Below are 11,156 nucleotides of genomic sequence, written 5' to 3'. Positions count from 1 at the left end.
GAATTCAGTAGTAGTTCAACTAACTTCTCATATGCCTCTCAAACTCTCGAATGTCCATGTTTGCTGGTTCAGTATTCACTATTGACTAATGTAATATCCATCTTGGTGATACACTTTGTAGACGTTTTTAAAAGCAGTTGGGTGGTACTAAATTAAGAGAATCAGAAATCTATTAATGTCTTAGTAGAAATTTTATATCCTCTTTAAATTCTTGAAAGTCTAGTTAGATGTTATTTGAGCCCTGACAATAAAAGACTAACCTTTCCTAATCAAAGTCAGGGCAAAGAGAAGCCTGTTTTATTGGTGCTAACGTATTTTTGATGTATCTAATTAAAAATAAAAGGGAGGAGGAGGAAATAGAAATCATCATTCCCACTTTCAGCCACCTGAAATGCAAAAAAACACATACAGAGAGCATATGCAGGATTATAATGCAGTGACCAGAGCAGGCGGAAGGCCTTAACCTCAGTCCCCTTCGTTTCTGTTAAGCTGATGGTAGAAACCTCACCTCCTTCTGGTACCAGGTTCTTCCCAGCCACTGCCTGCACTTTAACTCATTCGAAGTTCACATCCCCTTCATTTATTTTGTTCTGGGAAATTTCTCCCAGCTACAGCCCCTCCTGCTCAGGAGGCACTTTTAGCTGACCAAGATAATGCTTTTCCTCATTTGTAAGTTTCTTTAAAATCCTGTTTCCTCTATGGAGCTTCTGGTGACAAATTGGCACCTGTTTTGTTACAACCCTTTTTCATATCACTTTCTAAAATTATATTTTTTGTGTGCCTTCCCTTCTCCCTAGAACAAAAGCCTCATGAGGGCAGGGATCTTGCCAGTCTCATTCGCAGCTGTAGTCCTACTACTCATGGCAGTGCCCAGTGCCAGGTACTGACAAGTGCTCAGGGAATCTTCGAATGAATCAGTGGGTGAAAATCTTTCCCACAAACTCCTCAAGGACAGAGACCATGCCTGTTTTACCTACAGCTTATGGCAACACACAGATGTTTATTCCAGGGTGGTGTATAGCCTCCTAACAGCACTGCCTCGTGGTTCCTCTCCACTTTAGAACCTTCTGTTGTTTACACAGAAGCGACACAGAACTTCCAGTGCTCCAAGTAATTTGGGCCAGTAGAAGACACTTCCTTTTTGTCAGAGACTTAAGCAGAGTGGTTCAGAGGTTTGGCTGTGGAAACAACTGCCTGATTCAAATCCGGACCCCTCTCCCCACTGACCTGTAACATTGTCAGTTACTTATCCTTTATGTGCCTCTGTTTCTTCACTGTAAATTGAGACAAGCAGTAGCACCTGTTTTACTGGGTTATGCTGAAAATTAAATGAGATGATACATGTAATGTGTTAAGAACCATTCTAGGACATATATGCTCAAGGAATATGGGTAGGATAATGATGTGATTGTGGTGGTAGTAATTTGGCTGATGTCATAGGGTAAGTACTTTTATACTTTGTTATTATCTAAACATTTCCTTTTATTAAATATTTTTCTCCATAATTGCTTTCTTGAAATGTAAGAGTTAAGTCTTCTCGTAGAAATATTCTGGTTACTTAACATAGTCACATTAAGTAATATTTTTTAAAAAGAAGCTTAGTAAGTAACACAATTTGATTCCTTGCATTAGTTTTTTACAGTTTTTTTTTTCTTTCTTTCTTTTGAGACAGAGTGTCAGTCTGTCACCCACGCTGGAGTGCAGTGGAGTGATCTCAACTCACTGTAACCTCTGCCTCCCGGGTTTGAGCAATTCTCCTGCCTTAGCTTCCTGAGTAGCTGGGATTACAGGCACCTGCCACCATGCCCCACTAATTTTTGTATTTTTTAGTAGACATGGGATTTCACAATGTTGGCCAGACTGGTCTCGAACTCCTGACCTCAGGTGATCCGCCCACCTCGGCCTCCCTAGCTGCTGGGATTATAGGCATGAGCCACCACACCTGGCCAGTTTTTTATAATTATTATGCCATGTTTATCTGAGTAGGTTTTTTTCCCCAGGGTCTATATATAAGCTTCCTCTATTTGGAGCCTTTTTATAATACTGCCTTCATATTCGAATTTTTCTCACATTTTCTGAAAGAAAATATTAATAAATTATTACTTACCATAAAATCAGGGTAAACTACCCAGCATGGAAAATTTTTCCTTGAAAGGTTATTTTCTTGCTTTTTTATATTTATTTTTTTCTGAGGCAAGTCTCACTGTGTCACCCAGGCTGGAGTGCAATGGCACAATCTCAGCTCACTGCAACCTCTGCCTCCTGGGTTCAGGTGATTTTCCTGCCTTAGCCTCCTGAGTAGCTGGGATTACAGGCGCCTGCCACCATGCCTGGCTATTTTAGTGGAGACAGGGTTTCACCATGTTGGCCAGGCTGGTCTCGAACTCCTGACCTCAGGTGATCCGCCTGCCTTAGCCTCCCAAAGTACTGGGATTACGAGCATGAGCCACTGCACCAAGCCTTCTTGATTTTTAAATATTATTTCACATGGAACTTAATTATGCTTCTGTGTGTCTTTTTTCTGTGTGAATCTGTGAATGCCAGATGCAAAGTTTCTGTCACAAAGAATTTTAGGTCAGCCTTAAGAATGGGAGTAGGGAGAGAACAAAAATAAAAATCTTCAATTATATTCCACACCCTTAATTGTTGACTTATAGTAATCTTTACTCTGGGCGTGGAGGGAAACTACAAATAAAATTGAAACATAGTCTGTGACCTAAATCTGTCTTTTTTGGTTTTTGTTACTGTTAAAATATAATAAAAATACTATTCATAGTTTTCTAATAGTCTAAATTTTGTTTTTATTTTCTCTGTGGTCTCCTGCTCTTCTATTTATATTTAAAAGGCATCGTGGCCAAAAAATAAAAAAAGAACCTTGGGAAGGATCTTAAAGGAATAGACAGCATAAAAGCAGTAGACAAGATGTCTGAGATTTTTCTCATTTGCTTTTTAATGGGGCATGTGGATGATAGGTTTCTCCATGAAGGAGCTTCTGTTCTCTTCTGTATAAATGAGTTGTCCTATTTTCAGTCCATTGGAGCTCTGTGGCCTCCCCAAGTCCAAGAAGTTACAGGCATGGGCAGTTAGGTTCTTTTGTTGGTGATGTCACTTAATTTTAATTCTCAACACACCATTCCTTTTCTTACAAAAAGTTTCACTGCAGGCTTGGTAGGATGAGTAATAAAGGCTCTCTCTTGGATCATATGGATAATGCTGTCTAGTGACAGAAATAGAAGAGAGTTCTTTTCAAAATACAAGGCACTTGGCTTAGAGTGAGTGCAGAGTTGAATCAAAACCCTAAAGCAGATGCAATAAAACAAAACTTATTTAAATAAAAGAGTAAAAGGAAAAAAGCAACTTGGTTAGTCTACATAGCATATTTTGACCTTTTAATAGTCTGTGAGTGTTGTTTGTCATGATGAAGATCTTGGCTGCAGAATATGACTTTACTGCATGGGATGGTAACAGTGGTCGCTGGTATTTAATATTTACAGCCTGATTTATTTGTGGTGTAGAGATGAGGTGGTGACTCTCCAGAGCCTTTCACATAAAACATCTTCTTTCTTCTTCTTTCCAGATTTTCACCTGATGGAAGACTAATTGTGTCATGTAGTGAGGATAAAACTATTAAAATTTGGGATACCACAAATAAGCAATGTGTTAATAACTTCTCAGATTCCGTTGGGTAAGTACACTTTCTTTGTGCACTTATGTGGGTTAGTTTTCTAAGGAGATATTTGATTATAACAATTTAAATAAAGAAATGAGAGCAAAGAAATTGAAATATGGCTGGGTGCGGTGGCTCACGTCTGTAATCCCAGCATTTTGGGAGGCTGAGACAGGCGGATCACCTGAGGTCAGGAGTTTGAGACTAGCCTGACCAACATGGTGAAAACCTGTTGCCGCTAAAAATACAAAAATTACCTCGGCATGGTGGTGTGCGCCTGTAATTCCAGCTACTTGGGAGGCTGAGGTGGGAGAATCGCTTGAACCCGGGAGGCGGAGGTTGCGGTGAGCCGAGATCGTGCCACTGCACTCCAGCCTAGGTGACAAGAGTGAGACTTCGTCTCAACAACAACAACAAGAAAAAGTAATTGAAATATTAGGTCATCTTATTCTTTCCTCCTAGATTTGCAAATTTTGTGGACTTTAACCCTAGTGGTACATGCATAGCTTCAGCAGGTTCTGATCAAACTGTGAAAGTCTGGGATGTAAGAGTGAACAAATTACTACAGCATTACCAAGGTAACAATTTTCCTAACAAAAAATTCAGTTACTGAATGGACTCCTTTTGGAAGGACTGATTCTCCTTGTTGGTGTGGTTTGGCCCTCTCTTACTTGGGGTCATGGGCTGCCTTGGAACAGGCTAGAGAATAGTATAATTAGCTCCCATCAACAGCAGGGTCTCAGAAGCCCAAGGAAAGCAGGAAGTGAAGAGACCTTAAAAATGATGTGAGGGCTGGTTAAAAAAAAAAAAAGAAAAAAAAGAAGTTGCTATGAGATTTTCAAACTCTGGTTGTCAGCATTGCGTGAGAAGTCAGGGACAGAAATGACTGAATTCTGAATCACAGGGAGTTACGTGAGCACAAATAGGTGTTATAATTGGTAGAAAACAACTACCTACTATGCCTATGTACTGAACTAAAAGAGAAGTGAATTTTCTTGGTTTATATTGGATTTATATTAAATCCAAATTATTATTAAACATAGTAGGTTACCCAGTGTTTACCATGTAGCAGATACTGTGCCAAATCTAAACAATATTCCTAGGATGTATCATTATTACATTTTAAAGATAAGGAAATTGAGATTTAAATAGGGTAATTAACTTGCTCAAATAATCAATAGAACTACTTAGGTCTTCTTGCTTACACAGTGCATAGAAAAATTAACTTTTGATCATTGTGTTATACTGCCTCCTGTTGGAAGGATGCTGTCCCGAAACAAATTCTCAAGCATGATGATAGGACTGTGTACTTTTCAAAGGTGTCTCCACACACTTCTCCCTTTAATCCCAAGCCACTAATTGGTTATTTCCTTTAATTTGAGGCTAGGTTATATACCTTATCTGAGTTGGTAATAATTAACTGTCAATTTTATTGGCAATATTTCCAAAGACTTTATAGTAATGTGGTAAGATTACCTTTCCGTGGCACAGTCTCATTTTTAAAGTTATTCTGGCTCTCTAACTGGAAGCTTAATGCTATGTGATGCCAAAATACTCGTTTTAAAAGTGAGCTATATAGAATTTTGTTGTTGTGGAAACAGTGTTCTTATTTGCAGCCTATTGCTAATAAGGTACTGGGATATCTTTAAAAGTAAGAATTGTTCTCTGAACTTTTTGCTTTTATTTTCTACAAATCAGTTCACAGCGGTGGAGTTAATTGCATATCATTCCATCCTTCGGGTAACTACCTCATCACAGCTTCTTCAGATGGTACCCTTAAGATTCTGGACCTCTTAGAAGGAAGGCTCATCTATACACTTCAAGGACATACGGTATTAACACTCAGATTCTTGCTTTTTATATCTAAAAATATAAAATAATATATATTTTAAATTTTTGATCCATTTTTATACTCCTTTATTCTTTTTGCATACATAGCACACATTTGCTGCTATCATAAAAATTTTTTTATTCCCATGGCTGTTTTTATCCTCTGGAAGCAACTCTTAAAAATATTATTTGTGGCCAGGTGCGGTGGCTCACGCCTGTAATCCCAGCACTTTGGGAGGCTGAGGCAGGCGGATCACCTGAGGTAGGAGATCGAGACCATCTTGGCCAACATGGTGAAACCCTATCTCTACTAAAATACAAAAAATTAGCCAGATGTGGTGGCATGTCTGTGTAATCCAAGCTACTTGGTTGGGAGGCTGAGGCAGGGGCATCACTTAAACCCGGGAGGGGGAGGTTGCAGTAAGCTGAGATTGCGCCACTGCATTCCAGCCCAGCAACAAAGCAAGACTCTGTATCAAAGAAAAAAAAAAAAGAAATATTACTTGTTGTAATTCTTGTCTAAATCAATGTGTATCTTTCAATGGCCATTAAATGAATCTTCTACTGCTGTCTTTATCAGTATGTTGTATAGATTGACTTGGTAAATGGTGATGGGTAAGTAGATTCCATACTTCAGATCTTTCCTTCATGTGGAGGCTGTCCCGCTTAGCCCTGACACCCAGCCTCTCACACCTCTTCCTCACTCCTTCTGCTAATTTGCTGGTGGGTTTAGGAGAAATTGGGTAAGCACAGCCGAACACCTTCTACTCTCCTGTCTTTGCGAGTGAGCCACTCTTCACTGTTTTTCTCAGATATTCCTTGTGGGGAGACCTGCCCTTGTCTAGTTTGCCTGTGACTCATTCTGGGCATCAGTTCTAGAAAGCCTATTTGTGTTAAACATAAAAGCCACATTCTCTTTTTACAAGCATTTATTAGAAAGAAAGGTGGTATTTCAATTCTCACATGCCATATTCCCTTGTCTTATTTCTCAAGTGGTTTAGAACCAAGTAGGTAAGAGGAGTGCCTTTTATTGAGCCTGTGCAAAGATGCCCCCCGCCCCCTAGCATATAATGTATTATAGATCAATTTTTTTAATTTATTATTTCTTTATTTTTGAGATGGAGTCTTAGTCTGCCACCCAGGCTGGAGTGCAGTGGCACAATCTCGGCTCACTGTAACCTCTGCCTCCTGGGTTCAAGCGGTTCTCCTACCTTAGCCTTCTGTACAGGCACACCACCACGCCCAGCTATTTTTTTTTTTTTAAGGTAGAGACAGAGTTTTACCATGTTGGCCAGACTTGTTTTGAACTCCTGACCTCAGGTAATCTGCCTGCCTGCCTTGGCCTCCCAAAGTTCTGGGATTACAGGTGTGAGCCACTGTGCCCGGCCTAGATAAATTTTTGGGGGTATATAAACTATTCTTTTCTTCCAGAAAACATTCAAACTTCTCTGAATTTTTTAGAATGCATCCTCTTTTTTTTAAAGGTACTTCCTTTTAACAAGTATAAGCTGTTTATATCTAGAAATAGAATGAGCTTTGTGGTCTAGAAGAGAAGAGTTTCTTTTTCACAGGTTCTGCCTGGCTTCCTGCTTTGCATTATCATTTATTCTGGAGTGGTGTTAGGGTAAAGCAGAAATAAACACTAACCAGTTTAAATATATGCATATCCATGGATTTAGGCTGAATAAACACAACCAATAAAAGTGGCCAAGGACTGAAATATCCATGAAAAAGCTACAAAATAATAGGGAAAAAAAGATAAACACAGTCTTCAGTAGGAAAACACTACATGAAGATGGAATTTTAGTCTGGAAGTGAAGGTGTTTATGAAGCTATTAATATTATAACCTAAATCTGTGGGATAGTCTACTTGGGAAAATACAAGATGCTTTTCCTAAAACTTTTCTTGTGTAGATTAAGGACATATTAAAAACATATGGTATATATTAATATTTTTGAGATAAGAAATACTTACTCTTATCTGGACTGAAAAGTTTACCTAGAGGCTATCCACCTTGTGACTGTGCCAAGCACAGTCTTGTCTAATTCTGTAGTAACTGCTCAATTTCAGGTTTTCATTACCTCTCACCTAGATAATTACAGTAACTTCCTAACTGGCCACCAACCAAGCATCTTACTCCAATTCATCTTTCTCACAATTGTAATACTGACTTTAATCATTCACAGCTCTCCTCCTATCTGTTCTGCTCTTTAAACTTTTAGTGGTTTATGGTTGCCTACGTGAAGGGAGAACTCAGTGAAGCCCATTGATCAGGAAATGGACTTTATGTAAATAGCCTCATTCCCATTACCCACGTATTTATCATTCAGTTTCTGCTAGTGATTGGTTGAATACAGAGTCCAAAGCCAGAAAGTCTTAACAGAAATTCTTATGAACTTACATATATACAAGCTTTTCTTGAAAGGAGAAGAAGGTTATTTTTTAAATTAGTTTTTAGTACTTTTTAGTATCATTTATTTGTGCTTTAATATGATTGGGTTGATTCTTTGATTATCTTTACTCTGCCAGCATTAGTTGCCAGCAACTGATATGTTTTATCAGACTTATTGCATGAGTAGTATGCATAAATTAGGATGAGAAATTGACATCCAAAGTCTTCTTGGCCATGAGAAAGCATTACCAAGTACTTTTTTTTCTTTATCTCCGTTTATTTCTCAGGGACCTGTCTTTACTGTTTCATTTTCAAAAGGTGGAGAGCTATTTGCATCAGGAGGTGCAGACACACAGGTTTGTAAATCTTTCAGCTCCTCTTTGATTTGGTTAAGGTAAAAGAATCCTTGACCTCAGCTAAGAGTTTTGTAACCAGCTAGTTTATATATGTTAAGATGGTTGGTGATGAGCTTATATTTTAATCAGTACCATGAAGTCTGCTATCTCATAGTTGAAACAGAGCCAGTTCTAAGTTTTGGGAATTCAAATAGTTATTTTCTTTTGCTCATTTTACACTTAACTATACATGTAACTGACACTACGTGTCCACCTTCAGTAATTTTATAGCACTTTTGCTTGAATCATTGCCTAATCTTAAGCTTCTTGAGGACGGTAAATATAAATCATTTATATAGCAAATCTGCATTTATTTGAAATAACCAAAAGCCATTCATGGCCAGATTTATTGAACAAAGTGATCAAGTCCAAAATTGGACTTTGACCAAAAAACAAAAAGAGGATTTTAAGACCAGATATTTTCTTAATATGAATTTTAAATCAGACATGAAGGCAATTCAAAATGCTAAATCTCTCCCTCAATCACACCTTAAAAAAGATATTGAGAAATAGTAACATAGTTGAAATATATATCTACCCTTTCTACTTTGGGGGACAATTCTGTATATTATGAGTTTTTAAATCAGCTCTGTTGCTTGTACATGCAAGTCAATAACTGCAACATCATTGACTTTTTTCATAGGTCTTATTATGGAGGACTAACTTCGATGAATTGCCTTATAAAGGTCTTAACAAAAGAAATCTCAAAAGATTACATTTTGATTCACCACCACATCTTCTTGATATCTACCCAAGAACACCACACCCCCATGAGGAAAAAGTTGAGACTGTAGAAGTGAGTATTTTGTGCATATTTGTCCTACATTTTGTGTACATTTTGAGGCTTTTGGTCAAGGAGGTGTTTGAAATTACTGAATATATATATATTTATATTTTATATATAAAACCTAGTGCTGCCTTAAAACAGCAGCGCTTTGATAAACAATTGTTTTCACTATAGTGTGTAATAAAGTTTTATATTTGTTTCTTGAAGGCCTAGAAATAAAGCTAAAAAATGGTGTTGATAGTAATAGGAAATGAGAAATTAAATCTAAGGCCTCTGGTGACTGTGAAGTCTGAACTAGCTTTATATTCTAGGTGTATTTAGGGAGGTCATGTGATGGCTGTCATGAGAATAAGGCTGAAGGGCAAAAATTTTTATAATGGTAATTGAAATAGGTAGCTTAAAACTCTTTTATAGCAAAAAGAAAATCTTATGAACAGGTAAAAGAAGAGACTTAGTGATTAAATCTAACAATTAAGACACTTTTATTGCCTGTATATATTTTACATATATAATTATCTATTTAATTGTAGGTTTTTGTTGACAAATTCCCTTAGGTCCTATGAATTTAAATGTTATGATTTAAGTGTTCTTTTGTCTTCAAAGAGAGATTTATCTTTGCTAGATGCTTAGCCGATGTTAGCCTATTCTTATTTTGCATGATTCTTCTTCAGCCATTTCTCTTCTAAGAGCTGACGTCAGAAATTACCTGTTCATCTGAATTTTTATCACTGGCAGTCTCTTTACTTTTAGAGTTAGGTATTTTGAGTTCTTGAGATGTATTCCTGAGCAGCAATGCACAGTAGCCTCATTCACTGTTCATGCTGTGATTCCATGTACCCTCACCCACATCACTTCTTTCATTTCGTTTTCCTTAGTCTTGGTCTTTGCTGTTATCTCAGGCACTTCTGCTAGTCTCCAGTTGTGCATCTAAGTATATGTTTTTGTTCTTTGTTTTTTAAACTATTTTCTAGATTTTGTTTAATCCAGCCATATCTTGGGATTTCTGTCTTTGCTTTTCCTTGGTAGTGTTGACTTTCAGTTCTTGGCTATTATCTTTGTCTTTTCCAACTTCTGACAATCTTTTCAGTTCTTCTAAAGTATTAATCGTGTTACCACTTCTTTGTACCACTTGCTGTGTTATCATTTTTCTTCTGTTTTACAGAAAAAAATGTAATCTAATTTGGTTTTCACTTTTTTTGCTTCTGTTTCTAGTTATATTTCTTATCCCCTGTGATCATATAAATTCATATAAAATACATGTGAAATATATTTTAATTTAACTTGAGTATTCTTTTCTTGTATTATCCAAATTGGTTTTATTAACTCTTGGTGTTTTTATTCTGTCATCTTGTGGCTTGGCCAGGATTGATCAGGAGGGAAATATCCATTTGGCCACTTTCCAGGGCTTTGGGTGGCAGAACTGCAGGCTGATTCCGAGACTGCTTTCCTCGTGAATTAAGTGATATTTCCATGACTCTACACTCACCTCAGCACAGAGATTCAAGCCCTTTTTCCTCTGATTTACTGTCAGCCCCAGTTCATTTCAGAGTGCTAGGCTTTCTTTAAAATGTCAAGGAGTTGCCTGAGTGGCTCTGCTCTTATGGTACAGCCAAAAAGCCATTAAACCAGCTGGGTTGTTTTGCGTTGCTGGGTCAGGATGACCCAGGCCATGCAAAGCCACTCTCAAACAAATTTTTCACATATACCCTTAAAATTTATATTAAACACTGACTTTTCTTCATCATGGAATTAGAGTTCAATTGCACTATACAAAATGCTGAACCTTGTGACTGAATTTTTTTTTTGTGACCTTGACATAGTCAGCCTCTGCGTACACAGTTTAAATTATCTGTAAACACGCATGGCTGCTTAAATTAAGTATAAAACATGACTGGCTTTTGTAAAACACTTTGAGGCCCTGTGATATAAAATGCCAGAAGAGTGATAGGATTCTATATGTGAACAATCAATTGTTGTAATTGTTTCTTTTTTTTTTTTTTTCCTTAAAAATCTCTTGGGCCAGGTGCAGTGGCTCACACCTGTAATCCCAACACTTTGGAAGGCTGAGGTGGGTGGATCACGAG

The 11,156-nt window shown here is 37.5% G+C and overlaps 1 protein-coding gene across 2 annotated transcripts in view; it reads left to right on the top strand.

The window, feature by feature from the left end:
- Positions 1-11,156, top strand: part of LOC105545862 (POC1 centriolar protein homolog B) — a 110,977-nt gene that overhangs the window by 45,800 nt on the left and 54,021 nt on the right. For both annotated transcript variants that reach the window (XM_011988902.1, XM_011988903.1), the window contains exons 5-9: positions 3,578-3,685; positions 4,130-4,245; positions 5,366-5,499; positions 8,178-8,246; positions 8,929-9,081. In XM_011988902.1, coding sequence (XP_011844292.1) covers positions 3,578-3,685; positions 4,130-4,245; positions 5,366-5,499; positions 8,178-8,246; positions 8,929-9,081 — 580 coding nt within the window. The remainder of the gene's footprint in view (positions 1-3,577; positions 3,686-4,129; positions 4,246-5,365; positions 5,500-8,177; positions 8,247-8,928; positions 9,082-11,156) is intronic.

This window comes from Mandrillus leucophaeus, unplaced genomic scaffold (assembly GCF_000951045.1).
Source record: "Mandrillus leucophaeus isolate KB7577 unplaced genomic scaffold, Mleu.le_1.0 Scaffold340, whole genome shotgun sequence".
NCBI lineage: Eukaryota > Metazoa > Chordata > Mammalia > Primates > Cercopithecidae > Mandrillus > Mandrillus leucophaeus.
This window is presented reverse-complemented; position numbering and strand designations above follow the sequence as displayed.